Consider the following 20576-nt stretch of genomic DNA (forward strand, 5'->3'; position numbering starts at 1 on the left):
CCTAAAGAGTATTTAATTCTATCCAAGGCGGAGCATTTTTGGCAAAAGGAATTGAGACAAACCTCTTCCAGAACACCACTGTGATTGCTGGCTGCAATGCTCCTGTGGGAAACAAGGTGCAAATTGCCCCCAGAAAAAGGAATTGACTCCGTATCCTTCAAGCTCTGAACAGTAAGCTACTGGTTAGACAGGTGAGATGCTAGCAGCACTAGCACAACCACTGTCTCTTAAGCGGGTTAGCATCTGGCATTTTTTGTGTGTGAAGTGTGATTAACTGAGTATGTTCCAAGAGGTGAAACTCATTTCATCAAAACTTATGCCAGACCCCTTCAAGCCAATAGAAAGAAATGGACGTTGTAACCCATGATTCAGCTGACACCCAATGTTTGCACAGAGGAATGCCAATCAAAATGTCTCAGGATTAAATCAGAATAATGTGGATATTTTAATGCACTCAATTTTCTATATAATGAGGCAGTTACGGTGGACTGCTCAGATGCACTTTGATTCTAGTGTAGAAGTGTAATGTGAATTTTGTAAATGCTAGGATAGCTATTTGATAGCAATTACCTCTTCCTCTCTCTGCTTTTTTATAAACTTCATAAAGAAAACCTTGTGGAATTACAATAAAAAGTACTAAATGAAATGAAAACTCTTTTTATATGTCCTTACTTTAATTTTTCTTTCTTCCCAGATGTCTGTTGTCCTATACAGGGAAAATGGAAAAACAGCTCTCACAATAGTGTTTTGTTAATCTTAGATCAATGATGAAATGCAAATGCAGAAAATTGTCTGCTGTATTGTCACATTCATTTTTAAACATCTCTACACTAAAGTATGATCATCATTCTGATTATTTGCTAACATACTTTTACCCTTTTTCTTACTGGGTGGTGAGAATCTTTTAGTATTGATTTCCAGATGGTGAAATTCTTTGAGAGAAAGGTTTTCTTTCTTTAGTATATACTGTATAGAAAAGAGTGGAAACTGTTGTCATTACCTTTATGTAAGTGGTAACATTTAAATAAAGCACTGTAAAGTATCTATTCATAAGACAGCATACTGTCATAACTGATGGTATGTTGCCTCTTAATGGTAGCAAGTTTTGTTTCCCTGTTCTCATATTATGTCTAACTTTTTATATTGCTTTTGTAGAACGAGGTTTTCATTGCATCAGATGCTGAAGTGTTCTTTTCTTCCTGATGGCAATGCTTTATTTCTGAACAGTAACAAAGAAGTCATTGCATAACTCCCTGAACATCCTAAATCAGATGATTTGTTTAGAATTGCAGATTATGATCAAAGGGACTACTTGAGTCATATCTCTGTCATCAGAATTACATACAAAATAGAGCCATCACAAACACATTATAATCTGTTTTGAAAAGAGCATGATGCTGAGTAATGAAGAATCATCATGCCAAAATTTTTATTTTTAATTAAATATAGCACTGTAACACAGAATAACGAAGGCTCAAATGAGAAGACACTGACGTCCCTGCTCATGATTTTCACACGCTCTTCTCAAGACGGTATATCTCTTGCCCCACATCAGCTAAACAAAATTGCAAACTACAGCAGTTGAGACAGCATATTTCATACGTGTTTTCAGACACTTCCAGCTCTCAGGTAAATTGAGATGCATTAAAATACAAAGATGTCTGATGAATTCTGACAGACTGTAGTTCTCCAAACAAAAAGGTATTGTTTCATGTTTGCTCAAATTGTTGTTGATACTGTAGGCATCCAGTAAGAGCAGGGCCTGCATGTCTGACAGTAATGTAATCCATTGACTTTTAACAACTGATTGAAGCCTGTGTTTCTGGAGTTTGTTCTCAGTTGACCACTGACTTGTCTGTAATTATTCAGCATGTGGATTGGTTAAATACTGAGAATTCATGACCTCTAATGTGATTAAACACCTGCACTGCTTTTATGTTTAATTATTAATAAAAGCAGCTAATTATTTTGTATGACCTTTTGCCACGAATATATCCTTTGACTGTTCTTGAGATCAAAAGGCATCTTCAGAAACAGAGATCAAAAGAATTTATCTGCAACTAGTAGAATCAGCTTCCTTCATGATCTACAAACTGCTTATTTCAAATCAAAGCTTGATTTTACTGTTGGTTCACTTGAGATTACATACAGTGCTAATCATCCCACATTTGGATATCAAAATGGGAATTGTATCTTATTTTTTATTTATTGGATATAACATTAATTTGCACACATGCACAAATGCATGTGCATATACACACATTGTTCATTTATGAAAAAGTAATATTAGATTATGTAATCACTGGGAATATTCAGTGCATAAAGTTAATACAAGTTCTGTACATTATTTTTTAAAAGTGTTCTTCAGTAGAACAGGATCACACATCTCGGTGAATCTACGCTTGATTGTGCCCAGATTTTGCTGCTTTTGGAGGAATAAAAAAGTCCTTAGAGATGCTCTTTTAATGGGGGGAGGGAAATCAGCTTTTTTCCACCTTAAAAATATTGGGATGCTTCAACTTATTTTAAAGGCAAACCTAAAAACTGTAAAAAGGTATACCTTGGTTGGTATTCTGAAAGTTGCATACAATAAGTTTGTAAGTTTAAGACACATTCCTTTTAACTACTACCAGCTCCAAATGCAAAAAAAAAAGGGGCTGTGCATCTAAAACTAAATTTATGCAGCTCTTAGATGTTTAAGTACAAAATAATCAAGTGAAAAAAATCCCTCCAGGCAGCTGTTTAATGGTAGAAGGTCTAAGGATTGTTAGGTGCCTCTCAGTAAGCCTACAATTGCAAGTAGGACTGGTACTCTCACAAAAAGCAGACCCACTTTCTTTTTTAGAATGGTAATAATGTTGCCTCTGCCTAATTCTGCTTTTTAGATTCAGCTCTCTGTATATAAATCCCAAGTTTGCAGGTAAAAGCACTGATGTCTCTGAATCTTTTATTTCAGTCACAGTTGAAAAGATTATGTGAAAACGTGGATGTTCCGATCTACATAATAACTGTCCACTTTACAAAGCATTTGCATCACTCACATGCACAAAAGATGCACAGAAAATGATAAACAAAGTGTAGCTGCTGATATGTCACTGTAATAAAAGGCTGGAGAATATTTTGTTATTTTTTCCCCTGGGTTTCACTGAGAAATAAGTAGTGCTGTCAGAATGAAGAGAGTCTCTAAATTATTCAGTCTAATATATTTTTATCATTTGAAGTCTAAAATAAAAGTTCCAACGTGTTAAAAGTTTTCTGTAGTTCAGATGGTAAATTTTTTTTTCAAATTAAAAAAAATTGAGTACATTAGCTCAGAAGTCTACCACTATGTATATTGATAAAAAATAGTTTGTTTTTGGAATAACTTAGTTTAACGTGTTCAAAATAAAGCTGGGTAGCTTATCCAAGATCAAAAAATGGGGATGAGAATTTTAAAAGTATATCGTTTGTCATATCTGAATAATTCTGTTTAGAAAGTTCAATCCCCCTCTACTTAAGAACTTGATGTATTGTGATAAGCCTAACTGTACCTAATGCATCTGACTTCATTGCTAATTTCTTATCTCTCCTCCTGTCCTCCCTCCTCACCCTTCTCAACTGAAGAGACTCCATTTCTGGCCAAGAAGTCTTAACACAGCCTTTTCAGCACAGTTTGTGTAAATAATATGATTTTACATACAAAAGTAATTTCTTAAGTTAAACGGGTGAGCTTTGATCACAGTGTTTCAGCTAAAAGCTTCTATTTCCAATGTACTGTTAAAGTAATACTGTTCTGAAGTTTTATGATCTCATTTGCTCTTAGGCTATCTGAACATAAGAAATGTTTAAAGAAAGCTACATTAATCAACAAAATAGTTCAAGAGACCTTCATGCAATTTATAGCAGTAACAATGCTGCGGATTTGAGACCATACGTAGATCAGTGTAAAAGCATGGGGTGTCCTTTCAGGTGACTGAGGTGATGGTGAGCTCCGTCACCTTGACCCTCAGCGGGCTGAGTGTGAAAACCAAGCGTGCGGCTGTGCGCCCAGGGGCTGTGCCTGCACCCCTCTTGCAGGGCCCTGCTTGCCCAACGCCTGCCCACAGCTACGCTCCCCTCCCTCTCTGGAGGCAGCACAAGGGGCCTTCAGACGTCTGCTACATGGCTCCCCTGCTTCACCCTTCCTTCACCTTCCCGACTAAGGCAGTCTTTGCCTTTGCAGCAAGGTGGCCTTCATCCTTCCCGCTCCTCCCTCAACTCGTCCCAGCCTCGTGAGCGGGAGGAAAGGCCCACGGCATGAGCCAGCAAGCTCTGGCAACACCCGTAGGAAACACCCGTGTTTGGCCGAGATAAACACGAGTGGGGCGAGGAGGGCCTGTACCGAAGGGCCCCCTCCAAAGCGCCTCGGGCCTGGGCCTGGGCCTACGCGAGGGGCCGGCCACGGCCCAGCAGGGGCGGTGAGCTCGTGTCCCTTCCCCCCGGGCGCGGCCCCTCAGCCCCGGGCCGGGCCGCCGCCCGCCAGGTGCCAGCGCGGAGCCGCGCGGGGCGCCTGTGAGGGCGGCTGCCGGCCGCCGGGCGCTGCACCTCGCCATGGAGACGGGGAGCGACCCCCGCGGCGGGGCTGCCGCTGCAGGTGGGTCGGGGCCCGAAGCCGTCAGGGCTTCCCGGGGGCCTTGGCCTCCCTGCGGCTGGGGAGGCGGTAAGGGGAGGCTGGGCGAGGGCTCCGGGCGGGGGGCAGCGGCCTGAGGAGATGCCCCCACCCCGCCGCGCGGTGTCCGTGGGCTGCTGCCTCCGGCCGCGGCTGTTGCTGCCTTTGGGGCCGTCCTTCGTGTTAGTAAACCCCGCGTCTTTGGGTGGAGGTCTGGGGCTTGCCTGGGACAGCAGAGGTGGATCCAGTGAGAGGAGCGGGCGCCTCACCCGGGCCGGCTGGGTCAGGCCGCCGTGGAGCATTCTCCTTGGGGGCAGCCTGGAGGAGGCCTCGCGTGGGCAGTCTCGGGTGTTTCAGGAGTGGTTTCCTGAAGAAGGGTTCACTTTACTTGGTTTATTTGGAAGGAAATGGTAGCCTTCACATAAAAGTTGCATCTCTTACTTTTTATTATTAATGAAGAAGATAGGCTATGGGTGACTTCTGTCTACATATATTGAGAGTCTTGGTTTTCTTTTCTAATATACTACAAATCTGAAGTTTTTTTCTTACTCATTTCACCCAAGTCACAAGTAAGAATGCTGTGTTGTTGCTAAGTTGTATTGGATAAAATTAAGGTTGTTAGTGCTCTGCTTGCTAAAACAAAGTTCCATTAAATATGCAGATACAATACAAAAGAATTATCAAAGAATTATCAATATTTTTACCTGAAACTGATTATTTCTAATATCAGTGAATTGAAATGATTGTTTCTGATCACCCCGTCCTTAGGAATTTAGAAATCGTAGTGCTCAGTCTCCTACACTTTTATCAGTGACAGAAGAAAGTAATGGTTAATTTTCTTTTATTTCCCATTTGTTTTCTTAATTTGAATAAATTAGTCACTGACCTGCATTACAGTGTAAAAAATACTTTTCAGTGGACTTGGCTGTGAATGCTTGACAAGTCACTTCCATAGTCCGCTGTCTTTTACAACTTCCAGTGCTTCATAAACTAATATTCAGGCACTATGTATTTAATTGTGGTTATAGTTACGGTAGTATCTATAGTATATATAAGATTTTGTTCTTCATTGCATACTGTGTGCTTTTTAGAGTACCAGATTCCTAGTATTCTTGCTATTCTCTCTTTTCCTTGCCTTGTATGACAAACATTTGCTTTCTTTTAAACAATCTCATCTTTCATTCTGCCAGTATAAAATTTGTGTAAGAAAGCCAAGAACAAGGTTTTTAAAATACAACAGATGCTTTCTGGTAACTTACCTGAAGGAAACTTGTTCACTGAAAGATACCGATCTTGCAGATATAAAAACTTGTGGAAATGGAACTATTCAGGTGAAGGTTGAAAACGTGAAATAAAAAGGAAAAGTATGGTGATATTTTGGTTGATATATTTTAACATGGGAAGAGAAGAGATGCAAAATAATCCTGTACAATTGTCCAAACTGTTCATGACTGCCTTTTTTTGAACTCTGCTTTGAAATTCTACACTGAAGAACTAATGCAGTCATTGCAGTAGGTAAAATTTAGGAGATACGGCTGCTTTCTTGTTCTAACTTGGCAGTATATAAAGACTGGGATTGTTTTCCACAGTCCAAAATGCCAACTGTAAATTTATACTTTATGTAATTAAATATTATTAGCACATGTGAAACTCTGTAAACGACTAAGGATCTGACTTTCATGGTCTATCTCATAAAGCTGTAATGAAAAGTATATCCTCAATTTCCAAACCAAATGGATTTACAGCCAGCTGTTTAAGTGATTACAGTTTTGTTTTGGTAGGGGAAGAAATCTGTGCCGACATAAGAATAGATAAATTTACACCATTGAGTTATACTTTAATTTCTGAATAGCAGGCTTTATAGAATAAAATCCCTTTTGTACAAATATGTGCAAGTCTTTAGTAGTGAGAATAGTAAAGAAAAACATGGTAGTGATAACAGTACTGTGTGTCAGATTCATTAGATATCATTGTAAGTGACACAGCAAAAAAAAGGCTGTTGGAGAAGAAAAAAGAGTGGAAAGGGAAGAACTCTCAGCTTGTAGGGAGAACATATACATAATGTAAAACTATCAGAAATATCAGGCTTACATTAGGGTTTTTTGCTTGGTGTATTCTAATGGCAATAGAGCAGCAGTGAATCCTTTTATCTCTTTAAGGCTCCTATAATGCATAAGCTATCCTTGCTGTCAATACTTTGTAATGTTTCTTTAAGAAGATTGACAGAGTTGAACTCTTGAGTGACTTGGGATTCTTGTATGTTAAATCTGATATGGTATTTCTCTTCTAGACGTGTCACTACAACAGCATGTTAGAAGAAAGACAGTTAAAAAAAACCTGTCAAATGATTCTGTTCAGAAAGCAAAATGCCAGAACAGTCCAAACCTGGAAAGAGTTAATCTAAGCATATAGTTACGGGATTATCGATATACTTGTGGTATCTTAAGTTGCGAGTTTGCACATTTTCAAATGGGAGGAAATAATGTCCTCACATGTGATCTCACTGAATAGTGATGCACAGTAATTTTATGAGGGGCCAAGCTGATTGGTTTATGCTCATTTAATTCTGGGCATACTTGATGCTTCCCATGTGTTTTACTTTGCACCTGTGTGCTGTTTTGTTTGTGCATGGACAATGTTTAAATGTTCACAAGGTAATTCTCACAAAATTTTTCCATGACACTTGTGTTTTCTTCTAGAAACCTTAATTTTTTTTTTCACAGATATTAAAAAGCTCTAGAATTACAAACTTCTTTTTAAAAGTGCTGATTTTAGCCTTGCAAAATTTCACTTGCTAGTTAGGTACTTAAATACTTTTTGAAGGTTTCAGCTTCAGCTGCCTGTGGTGCACCAACTCATCTCACAGAAGTTAGCTGTCCACAATACATGTATGTGCATCTGATCTAGTCATCTTAACTCTCTTTGTAGTCTGGGGAGGGAAAGAAGTGTTTCTGGGTCATGACTTACTTCATCACAAGGTAGGTGTACAAATCACTCGGCTTATTTTTGACATTAGAAATCTCTGTTTCTTCCTATTGATGATAAAGGAAGCCTAGACAGCTAGCTCGGCTGTAGCCTTCTAAACTGTAGATTTCTGTAGTTAAGAGGAGATAAATCCTGTGTCTAAAGTGTTACTGAAATCCCGAGGGATTATGCTTGTTTATGTTCTTAAGTGCTATGAAATGGTTATAATTGGGGAATGTTGAAAAGCTCTAAAATATTTTTCAAATCATCCATGTTATTTGGTTTTGGAGAATTTATATGACTTGAGTTTAGAAGCTAAAGTGATTTAAAACTTGAATTGTTTGAAGAAACAAATCATGTTACATTTTAATCAAGTTTCCTTGTGCTTTGACGTAACGTATTTTAAATATTTGTTATTTTCAGTATCATTTTAGCATCTTGAGTCCATTTAAAAAAAAAAAGAAAAAAAGAATATGTTGGAGGTATTTAGGCTTGTGGTAGTAAAACTGAGTTTTTCCCTCAGTAAGTATGTGAACATTACATATCTTTGTGTATTATGAGTATAGGCTGTTTAAAAATGACACTGTGGAGTAGCCTTGGTTTAATATACATTTTTACAATAAAAGCTGCTTAGTTGGAACACAAGACATACTTAAGTTCATCTTGATTATGCAGCTGTGCCATTATCATTATTTATTATATACACGAAAGAAAGTATTAGTTAGGCATACCAATTAAATCAAGTTTATTTTATTGTTGCTTAATGTTATGGCCTTATGTGTCTGCAGCTCAGCCCAGTTGCGCTAGAACACTCACATCATTTTGTGACCCATTTTATGTTCCATTATAACGGGTCAATATCTTGGTTGCTATTGTATGATGCAGAATGAGGTTACAAAGGTGTGGGTAATTTTTTCACCTTTATCTGCAGTGTGTCGTTGACAGACTAGTTAAAGTAAAAATCATGGCAACAAAATAGTTTTTCCTATTATGTTTGTGCCATTAAAGACAGAGCATACACTTAAATTTAGAAGGAAAACCATTTTTTGGATATGTTACATACTGTTATTTAGGACGGTCTGAAGATTTTTAGCTGTGTAGTAGTGGTGAATGGCAATTTCTGTCCTGACAAATCCTTTTATATGTCCCATCTATTTCAAATGTGAAGAAAACTGAGCCCTTGAATGGCCTGGAAGTTGAATGAGGTACAGTCTATTTTGTGTCTTAGTCTATTAATTTTTAAAACGTTCAATCTTAGATGATAATGATCTGAATAATAAATAAATGTCCTGTTGTAAGCAATAAAGTTTTGTCTATGACATTTGAAGACGTTTCTTCCATTATTAGCCATGAATTTCATGGGCAAACTTAGAGATCATGCCTAAGGTGTACAATCCTGTGACATAAATGAGTATTACTCAAATGTTGAATTATTTCAAACAAGTTTAAGTTTTGGTTTTATTTTGAGGTGCCTTATAATTCTAAATCGCAGTAGAACTTAGCCCCGTTCCCCCCATTGCTCCGTGACTTCCCTGTTTCCAAGGTCAGTCAGAAAACTGTATGTAGCACTCAGAAAGGTAAACTATCTAAAATTATTCACCTCCCTTACCCAAAAACACCCCCAAAAGACTTCTTAAAAGCTGTAGAGCTGAGGATTCACCTGTGCTGAGTAGCTCATCCCTTGATGTCTGGGTGCAGCACACACTGCTGTTCCTCTGGGTAGAGGAACCCAGAGCTGGCTGAGAGAGACCAATGGATGTGGGCCCAGGAGGTGGGGGAGGCTCATCCCAAGATCACTGGGTTTTTCCTCAGGGAGCAGTCCATTTTGATCTGACTGCAGACTTAACTCTACCCCTTTCTAGGTTAATCCTGTTTGGGAGGCTGATTCCTGTAGTTCACGTGTACTAATACAAAGAATAATGAAGAGATCATCCCTGCACTTCTGTTATTGTTATCCCTGTCAGCCTGTTGTTGACACTAGTGCAATTCTGGCATGAGGTAGAAAAACCCAAACAGCATCCAGGAGTATGTTTTTTTCCTCTTGAGACTTAAATTTGGTGTTGCGTGCAGCAGTGAAGGCATGTGTTGTGCATTCGGAGACTGGGCTGTTCAGTTGTGTGTAGTTAACAGTGAAAAAAGAAACAAGAAGTAAGAGGCAGAAAAGCATCTTCTGACAGCTAAGAGAGTGCTAGGGGAGGAAGGGATGCTTTTGTGCCAGTAGTGGGCTCAGGGAATTGTTTTTGTTTCTTAAAGATGTCACGTGTTTGACCTCAACTTCCAGACTTTGACATGTTATCAGTATGAAAGTGGGGACCACTAACTAGCAAGGTGCATAAACAGCCTTTCTGTGGGGTTGCAGGTTTTTTGGAAATAGGAGATTTTATAGCTTGTTAAAATGACTTTAATGAATGGTTTCAGTTTAGATGCAAGTTTCATGGCTTTAATGGATGTTTTTGGTTTTTTAATAACAATGATTTGAATTGTTTAGGTTTTTTAAACAATAACGTGAAACCTTTGACCTTTGGAATGGAGTTAAATATATGAAGTTTCCAACTGAGAAGAAAACGAACTAAAAGGGTGATCATCTGAAAATAGTGGGTTTTTTTTCTAATTAGTGGGAATTATTTCCTCTTCACATGTTGCAGACAGTGTCAAAAACAAGGTGAGACTTACCAGAAAGGTATCTTGCTGTAGTTAATGGTGTAATATGAGCTGCTGCATCAAATGCAGTTGCAAAACAGCGGGACTGGCAGGTTGCTGGAGTAGGGTAGTGTTGATGAGTCAGATTTACCCTGGTTCTTGCTGTTACCCTGTTTCCTGTTTATATCTAAGGTCCTCAAAGGATCTTACACCACCTCTTAGTTCCCTTTGGTTATCTAACACAGAGCTGTACAGGACAGTTTATGACTTCTTTTGTAATTATTTCAGCAGCTGAATGATTACTCAGCAGCCTTCCATGGCTAGGACCTCGGTGGGGCTGTGCGTCCTCAGTACCCTCTCCCTGCATGAGAGTTAGAAGGCTGGAGAGAGGTGGGGGTCTCTCTTTCTCATGTCAGAAATCTGGAGACCCAGTCCTGTTTGACAGCGACTTTAGCCAATCCTGTCCTCTGAGTGCGCTTCTAGTATCAGACTGTGGATCGAGGGGGTTGCATAGGAAACTTGTCACTGGACGCTATCTGCTTCTAGCAGGGCTCACAAGGGGTTACTGGTTCCCTTAACACTGAGTAAACACACAAATGGAGCTTTGTTAGTAAGTAGTTATTCTCACTGAGTAACTTGGGTACCAGATGTGTTTTGGTGGATAATTCTTGATCCTTCTAGTTCCTGTCGGACATTATTTTGGCATTAGCAGTTAGGGTTAGACTGGTGGCTTCTTTCTGCTCTTGTCCTGGTACTGTTCCCAATCAAGGAAAATTTCTGGTTTACTTCTAAACCTTTTTTCTACCTAACCATTGGTGTCATTTCTGTGCTGATATGAGCAAAAATATTTTTGATAAAACTCTGTAGCTGCCAATATGCTTTTAGTGGAATGCATTTGCATTTGGTGGTCTTCGGTGCAGCTTCCTGAGAGCAACAGATTGCTGTGCAATTTTTGCTAATGCACAGTTGGCTGGCATCCCCATATTACTAACAACGTCATCCGGTGTGTTATTTTCTAGGAGATTTTTTACAGTGGTTTCTGAGAGAGCAGTTGTCCCTTTAGGGAACTGTGAAAAACTTGAATCAACTCTTACAACTCCTGCTTTTCGTTCCACAAACTTCTCTTTTCATGATCATAAAAGAAGAAAAGAGAAGAGAGATGGTGATAGTGACAGTAATAGAAAGGAGGTGAAAGCTGTATATTCTCTATAAAATCTTTATGAAATCCACTGTTTCTGGAAATACATGCAGGTATATCACCATTTGTCATTAATTACCTGGTTTTAAACAAGAGATTTTGAGATTCCAACAGAATTACTTCTCCAAAAACTGCTTTGATTGTGTCTTGTTCCTAAGGAGAACCAACTTTGTGATCTGTGCTGCTTTTTTTTTTTTTTAACAGCATCTCTACAAGTAATTATTCCAGAAAAGGAGTGATTCTTTTTCTCCAGAGTAAGAGTACCTCATTAAACTCGTTCAGTGTAAGGCACTACTACTGTAGAAGTGAGTCTGTACAAGATGTTAAAGAGAAAAAGGCCTCCCTCAAAATCCGAGTTTCATTACTTAACTGTATGTCCTAAGTGTTAAGGTGGAATGCTACTTAAGATTTTGATGATTATGATTTAAAGCAAAATTAGGTAAGATACCATGGTTTATGTGACTTACTAGGGATACATCTCTCTTAGGAAATAGCATTTTGGCATGTTGAGGGTGAAAGAACCTTTTGTTTGTCTGTGTTGTATTATTGGCATGTGCACTAAGGTTTTTGCTCTGCTTAAAATATAGTAGTCCACTTTAAAACAAAGTAGAAAAGGGACTCTCTTTAGTTTGGTAATAAGTGGTGAAAAATTTCCTTGAGCTGTAGAAATCCAGTTTCAACTATTCCCATTCCAGTTCCTTGTAATACTTGTCTACTTATTAGATTATTTTTATTGGGGATTTTTTTTTTACTCTAAATCACTTGATTTAGAGTTGTGGGCTGAGATGTGTAAAGTGCATAGTGGTAAAGTATCAATGGTCAAACAGCTAACTTTGACTTTTCTTTGTAATAGTATGTCATGTGAGTAGAGATAAACAGAGCATGATAGAAAAGAAGGTATTGATGGTGACTCTCTAATGATAAAAGGCACCTGAACATTCATGAATCGCTGAAATTAAATACCATCTCCTGACCCATATGGGAATGTTGGTCCTTCAGCAACTTCCCTGAATGTGATTTAAAGGGAAATACTAGTACTGACAAATCATGTTATAAAGCACAAAGCGAATCTTTATTTGTCCTTTTTTAAAAGGAGGTGAATCAGAAAGCTTTTGCAAAGCAGTCTCCAGAGATATCAAAATGATAAACCAGCAGTGAAAGCCATTTGTAAGACATCTTTCTGCCTGCCTTAATTTGTGGCTCTACTCTGCAAAGGAACCTTGTAAGAATGAACCTTGACAGACATTGTTTGAGTGATATCTGGGTGAAACTTCTGTTAAGAAGATGAGATAATCTGGGGAGCACCTTTCAGGATCAAAGCCAAAGATTTTGGATACCTTACTGTTACTACTTACTCTTCTGTCAGTGTGGTTCCATGTATTTCATTTTATTCATGTCTTTGAAGGCAGTTCAACTACTTGCATGGTTCTGTATTTGTAACGCATTTCCTTTGATGTATAAGGCAAACGAGTCTTACATCAGTTTGTTGTCCCACAGAAGTGCTGATCCTTTGAGGCTGAGAGAATTAACTTCTGATTTTTCAGTGGAATTCTTAGATATGAATGGAAAAGTTGTGTGAAATAGATTTTTACAAGATATTTTGCAAAAAATACCATTTATTTAATGCATAACTACTTTAAGCAGTGGATATAGATAGTATAGTCCAGTTTCTAAGGGCTTACTCTTTCATTAGCTTTAAGAGTGCACTAGTGGCTTAGACTAGGTGTTTTTGCCCTGACACAGGGCAGGAATGTCGTGTTTCAAGTGGAGAACAGTAGCTTAAAACATAGCTGTAGGTAGATAGATCCCAAGGAATTTTTGCTTATCTCTTGTGCTCTGTACATTTCAAAGTGTAACTGACTGTTGTGTCTGAATGGACAGCGTGCAAGGAATGTACAGGAATTGTTTGTGCATTTCAGAAGTATTTGAAAGGTGAAAAATATTTAAAAGGCAGCTCTTTCTGTAAGTGCCCCTTGAAAACAAGAAGAAATGTTTTTACAAATATATTAATGACAAAAAGAGAGCCAAGGAGAATCTCCATCCTTTATTGGATGTGGGGGGCAACATTGCCACCGAGGATGAGGAGAAGGCTGAGGTACTCAATGCCTTCTTTGCCTCAGTCTTTAATAGTCAGACCAGTTATCCTCAGGGTATTCAGCCCCCTGAGCTGGAAGACAGGGACGGCGAGCAGGATGAACCCCCTGTAATCCAAGAGGAAGCAGTTAATGACCTGCTACGCCACCTGGATGCTCACAAGTCTATGGGGCCAGATGGGGTCCACCCGAGAGTGCTGAGGGAGCTGGTGGAGGAGCTTGCCAAGCCACTCTCCATCATTTATCAGCAGTCCTGGTTAACGGGGGAGGTCCCGGACGACTGGAGGCTTGCCAATGTGATGCCCATCTACAAGAAGGGCCGGAAGGAGGATCCGGGGAACTACAGGCCGGTCAGCCTGACCTCAGTGCCGGGGAAGATTATGGAGCGGTTCATCTTGAGGGCGCTCACAAGGCATGTGTGGGACAACCAGGGGATCATGCCCAGCCAGCACGGGTTCATGAGAGGCAGGTCCTGCTTGACCAACCTGATCTCCTTCTCTGACCAGGTGACCCACCTAGTGGATGAGGGAAAGGCTGTGGATGTGGTCTACCTGGACTTCAGCAAGGCCTTTGACACTGTCTCCCACAGCATTCTCCTAGAGAAGCTGGCGGCTCACGGCTTAGACAGGTGTACTCTTTGCTGGGTCAAAAACTGGCTGGACGGCCGGGCCCAAAGAGTTGTGGTGAATGGAGTTCAATCCAGTTGGCGGCTGGTCACGAGTGGTGTTCCCCAGGGCTCAGTACTGGGGCTGGTCTTGTTTAATATCTTTATCAATGATCTGGATGAGGGGATTGAGTGCACCCTCAGTAAGTTTGCAGACGACACCAAGTTGGGCAGGAGTGTTGATCTGCTTGAGGGTAGGAAGGCTCTGCAGAGGGACCTGGACAGGCTGGATCAATGGGCCGAGGCCAATTGTATGAGATTCAACAAGGCCAAGTGCCGGGTCCTGCACTTGGGTCCCAACAAGCCCATGCAATGCTACAGGCTTGGGGAAGAGTGGCTGGAAAGCTGCCTGTCGGAAAAGGACCTGGGGGTGCTGGTCGACAGCCGGCTGAACATGAGCCGGCAGTGTGCCCAGGCGGCCAAGAAGGTCAATGGCATCCTGGCCTGTATCAGAACTAGTGTGGCCAGCAGGAGTAGGGAAGTGATCGTGCCCCTGTACTCGGCCCTGGTGAGGCCGCACCTCAAATACCGTGTTCAGTTTTGGGCCCCTCACTACAAGAAGGACGTTGAGGTGCTGGAGCGTGTCCAGAGAAGGGCAACGAGGCTGGTGAAGGGTCTGGAGAACAAGTCTTATGAGGAGCGGCTGAGGGAACTGGGGTTGTTTAGCCTGGAGAAAAGGAGGCTCAGGGGAGACCTCATCGCTCTCTACAGCTACCTGAAAGGAGGTTGTAGCGAGGTGGGTGTTGGTCTCTTCTCCCAAGTAACAAGCGATGGGACGAGAGGAAATGGCCTCAAGTTGTGCCAGGGGAGGTTGAGATTGGACGTGAGGAAAAATGTCTTTACTGAAAGAGTGGTTAAACATTGGAAGAGGCTGCCCAGGGAAGTGGTGGAGTCCCCATCCCTGGAGGTATTTAAAAGACGTGTAGATGAGGCGCTTAGGGCCATGGTTTAGTGGGCATGGTGGCGTTGGGTCAATGGTTGGACTTGATGATCTTAGAGGTCTTTTCCAACCTTAATGATTCTATGATTCTGTGATGGATAAATAAATATATGATGATTTATGACTTACTGTTCAAAGTTGAGGAGAACCAAAGGAAGAAATCAGCTTAGTGATAGGAGGTGGTCTGGTGAAAAGATGACATAAAATGCCTTATTCAAACCTGTGCTGTGACTATTTCAGAGATACTCAACACAACTTATAGTGCTTAGCCTGCAGTTTTCTTGGGTAACTAGAAAAAATAGTATTATGAACAATTTTTAGATGTCAAGGCCAGGACAAAAGCCTAGGAAGTGATTTTTTTATTATTCTGGAAGTAATATTTTTTCAAGTAAAAAAGAAAATATACAGTGAACTACTGAATGAAAATGGTGTGGAATTAGAAAAAAAACGAACTTTGCTAATTAGATAGGCTGGATATTATTATTTTTAATTTCATTTTTCCTTTTCTGTTCGTAGGTCCTGTGCTGTTGCCCATGACATAACCATCTAGATAAATCTTCTCTTTTTCTGACTCTTATAATGCCTTTTGCCCTGTCCTCACTGTTTGTAACAGAGCTGATAAACCTCTGTTCTTCACTTACCTTACTAGCCACTTGCATCACTTTGAAGCTGTCTGCGTAGACCTTTCTGCAGGCTTGATGTTTAATGTAGACTTAGAACCGCAAGTGCAGCAGTATCAGGTGTCCAAAACCAGACACTAACAACAACCTCAGAAGTTTTATCTTTTGAGCACTGGGACTTTTTGGTACCCTTTTAAGAAACTGTATGTATTGTGTTTAAGCTAAGTATAAATAACCCTATATGCATTCTTCAGTCATGGCTTTGGATTTTTTTTTTTGGGGGGTGGGGGTCAGGATTTTTTTTTTTTTGAGGTTAGTATTTCTAGCTTTTTCATCTTTGCTTTAGTGGAGATAACATTTGCATTTAAAATTTTGCTAGGATAAGCCTATTTGAAGTGCTTGTTATTTCCACAATTTCTCAAACACTGCCTGAATTTTATTGTTATAGTTGGAGCGCAGCTCATGTATGTCATATTCTCACATTGTGCACAGATGCTTATATTTCTACTCTTTTTCTTGATGATTTAGGAATGCACTAGGAATAAAATAATTGGTCTCACTGTTGAAGTTTTCAAAGCCAAGAAAATACTGTGCATAATTTGCTTAATAGAGTCATAGTGAAGTTTCTTTTTTGTTTTCTGTTTTTCTAATGTAATAGAAATCAAAGGCAGAAGAGAAAATCAAGTTTGGTATTTGAAAATTTCAAAACTAGCATTGGCTTTTGCAATTATCCATTCAAAACCACGAGGGAAGAGTTGCAAAGAATACACTGAGCACCTTGCCAAAACTGTATCCGAACAAGACTTTGGATGGAAATCGAAAGTTGAAGCGCTGGAAGCTGAAGTTCTTCGATTACGTCAGGAACTTCTTTTGAACAAGATCTGTCCGAGATTCTGCTTGGAAAATGGTAAGTTTCCGAAATAATTTCTGACTATGTTGCAGTAGCAAGGAAACAAACAGCTTTCATAGAATCATAGAATAGTTTGGGTTGGAAGGGACCTCTAAAGGTCATCTAGTCCAACCCCCCTGCCGTGGGCACGGACATCTTCAACTAGATCAGGTTGCTCAGAGCCCCGTCCAACCTGACCTTGAATGTTTCCAGGGATGGGGCATCCACCACCTCTCTGGGCAACCTGTGCCAGTGTTTCACCACCCTCAGCATAAAAAATTTCTTCCTTATATCTAGTCTAAGTCTACCTCCCTTTAGTTTAAAGCCATTCCCCCTTGTCCTGTTGCAACAGGCCCTACTAAAAAGTTTGCCGCCATGTTGCCTGCCATTTCTTGTACCTAGATATGAGAGTCTTCAGTGTACAGCTTTCTATTTTTCCCAAAGCCCTGAAGTAGTAGAACACAATTCATTTGTAATGGGATTGAGCTTGAGAATTTGATGCATACTCAGAACTTACATTTTTAACCTTCAGAACCAATATGTATCATATGGAATAATTCCAGACAAAATTGTCAGTACAAAGTGTTACTCTATAACCTCGGAGATACTAGTTTGTAAGAATATTGATGTACCCTATTTACATTTGGAACATGTCTTAAAGACATATTGCATATTTTTTTACCACTTTAAAGATGCTTAAAATCAGAATTTAAGCCTAATGTGTTGAAAGCATGAATCCCTAATATGTATAATGGGAAGGTTGGGCAGGCAAAGGACTGTATGTCTGATATCTCTGTTAATGTATTAGACTGTGGATACTGTGAATGTTTATTATGACATATGATAAAATACTGTGAGTCTGATATTGTAGGATTTAGGAAAGCTGTTAGTTAAAGAATATGGGGGGAAAAAAAAAAAGAGATGAGCTCAAACAGCTCTGTTTCTCTGACTTGCGCATGTGGAGTGGGTCATTCTCACCCTGAGAGATCAATGGCACAGGATGAGCTTGGAAATCAGGCAGTGGAGGATGTGTCCAGGCTCTGGGGAAATATTCTCCCCAAGAGATGAAGGTCAAAACACTCTGGGCTGAAGGAGAGAGACAGTTCACTGTTGAGGGGATCTCTCAAATCAAAATGTCTAGCTAGTTGCTTTATGACTTGAGATTTTTAGAAGGTTCTCTGATAGAAAACTTGATGAGGCTTTACTGGAATGCTTTTGTACTGAAACAGTAGCTTCTTTATTGCCTCGTGAAAAGATTTCTGGATTCTAACTTTGAGAGGGGGGATGTATTAGACTTCAGCTAGAAGCTCTAATGATTCTTTTTTTTATAATAGACCTTTCTCTCTAGAGAAGTGATTTAATGACTATTCGTACGTAGTTACTCTTTGTGTGTCTGTTCTCTGCAACCTATTCTAAACATGAACTTTATTTAAAAGTAACTTTCAAGCTGCTGTTTGCAACAGGTGTCTTAATGTTGTGAAGAAATGATTGCATATGATGTGTATGATCAGGAGAGATTCATTAACATCTAATGTCTGGAGAGGATATTCTAATTGTGGATTAAGCAGAACATATCAAACACTAGAAATGAAATGTATTAATCTGCAACTTCTGTGTTCCAAGTCTAACTTTTTAAAGATTCTTTACCCCAAGCTGTATGAGCAATACTGGTATCTCACTTGCCAGAGTAAGCTCTTCTAGTTGCGAGATAGGCAGAGAAAACCAACTGTCCCTGATGAATAATACCTCTTCCAAAAGATGTTAATTTTCATTGCCCTAGTCACAGTGAAGCTTGTTCACAGACATAAAATGTCATAAACCTTGTACAATTTTAGATGTCTACAGCTTTCTTCATTATCTGTACAGGGAAATAGCACACTTACTCTACAGTTTATGGTTCACTTGACCCATTGCGATATTCTCTAATATTGATATGGTGAATTGTCCACAAAAGACCTCTCTCTCCATTCTGCTAGCAATAGGCTGACTGGCTTAGAAAAAGTCCTGTGATTCCCAAATCACTTAAGTAAGCTGCTCTTCATAGATGGTGCTTTTTATTTTTCATGGACTCAGCAGCCTGTTCAAACATACCTTGGGTAGCTGACCAAGTCTCATTTTTCAGTGAAGCCAGACTTTAATTTCAGTCTATGTTTAGCTAATGGAATCATAAATAGTGGAGATGAGTATGTGGTATCTATAATCCTTCTATATTCCTTCAGTTTCTCCAGGATACAAAACCAACACCCTACTAATTTGAAGGATTAGTGTGTAGCTGCTTTTCCCTTCAAATGTTTGTTTATATTTATGATTTCACTGTTGATAAACCTGTTAGACAGAAAACCTTTTGACATTTGAAATATCTATGGGAGTTCGCATCAGCCCCACCTGCATCACATGCTGTCCAAGAGGAGTACGGCATAGTCTTCCCCTTCTGTTTCTCTTAACCACTTGGGTGTAAGAGAGCAAAAATGTGTGGAAAATCTGAACTGTATCATAATTTCTATTTCTTCATACAGGTTTTCCTTAACATTGAAAGGACACTTTCAAGCTCTTGGAGTCTAACTTTGAGACAGCCATTTTGTGTGGTACTTCTTTCTTTTGACTGTTTCTTCCCCGCCCCACCCCCACCCCCCCCCGCCTTCTTAAACCGTGGTATGACATGTGAACTCTTCTGATAATGGATTTGAGCCATATGTTATTTTGGAAGGATGATGTTCTTCATCAGACAGATGTAACTCCTGAGTGAGCATTCATGGTTACAGTTACACTGGAGACAAATGCTCAGTCTCTTGCCTTTGAGTAAAGAAAGATCATTACTGAAACCTGATGGGATATCTGTGGGTGAGATCTGTGCACTCTTCTGGTGATGCAGTTGAGTATGTATATTAAGAGCAGAACACCTGTGGTTGACATTTAAAGGAAGATGGTCATAGAAGCAAAGCCTGCCTGAAATAGGGGCCACTCTACCACTGACATCTTCTGCTCTGGGAGAAAAAATTTCCTTTCTTGTGTGTTGAGCCAGTTTTGAGATTTTTCAAGCCCATGGAGATTAGAAGCTAAAGGTTGGCTACTGCTGAGATAGGAAGGTTCAAGGAGCTTGAATCTAAGTTAAGAGGAAAAGTGGTATAAGTGGTGTTCCATCCTGTTCACCTAAAGGCTACTATAGATCCATCAAGCCATTGTTATGGTTTGTTGTTGATGGTATATTGCCCAAGTTTACTACCTAATATCCCACCAAAGAAGTTCTCTTCAGGGCTGAGGAGAACTGGGCTTGTTCTTAGGACCAGGTAATCTACAAGATACCATGGATCCTTTTCCTCCTCCACTCGTTTCTCCAGCCTTATTTTTGGAGTTGGTGTTCTGCTTAAAACATTGCAACCTCTTAAAAGAATTCAAACCCTCTGCTTTTCTTTAGCTTTCTTGTGTTCTGCTTAACAACTCTATAGATGCAAGATGCAAAAGGGTTTCACAAAATCTACCACCAGAAAATCTCCTGCAGTAAGGATCAGATACTGCATTTGTGTCAGCTGCTGCTGAAGAGTTCGAGTCCTTCAGCCAAGGTTCACTTTGCAGCTGTATCTTCCCTGCTTTGCATTCTGAGTGTGAGAGCTTTCCTCTCTGTCGTGGTTTAACCTCAGTTGGCAACTAAGCACCACGCAGCCGCTCGCTCACTCCCCACCAGTGGGATGGGGGAGAGAATCGGAAGGGTAAAAGTGAGAAAACTCGTGGGTTGAGATAAAAACAGTTTAATAGGTAAAGCAAAAGCCGCGCACGCAAGCAAAGCAAAACAAGGAATTCATTCACTACTTCCCATGGGCAGGCAGGTGTTCAGCCATCTCCAGGAAAGCAGGGCTCCATCACGCATAACGGTGACTTGGGAAGACAAAACGCCATCACTCCGAACGTCCCCCCCTTCCTCCTTCTTCCCCCAGCTTTATATG

The 20576-nt window shown here is 40.1% G+C and overlaps 1 protein-coding gene across 1 annotated transcript in view; it reads left to right on the forward strand.

Moving 5' to 3' along the window:
- The window catches only part of MEI4 (meiotic double-stranded break formation protein 4), a 183620-nt gene that overhangs the window by 73688 nt on the left and 89356 nt on the right, over window positions 1-20576 (forward strand). The window contains exons 2-3 of the mRNA XM_076335312.1: window positions 11251-11405; window positions 16405-16653. Of these exons, the coding sequence (XP_076191427.1) occupies window positions 11251-11405; window positions 16405-16653 (404 nt within the window). The remainder of the gene's footprint in view (window positions 1-11250; window positions 11406-16404; window positions 16654-20576) is intronic.

This window comes from Aptenodytes patagonicus, chromosome 3 (genome assembly GCF_965638725.1).
Source record: "Aptenodytes patagonicus chromosome 3, bAptPat1.pri.cur, whole genome shotgun sequence".
Taxonomy (NCBI): Eukaryota; Metazoa; Chordata; class Aves; order Sphenisciformes; family Spheniscidae; genus Aptenodytes; species Aptenodytes patagonicus.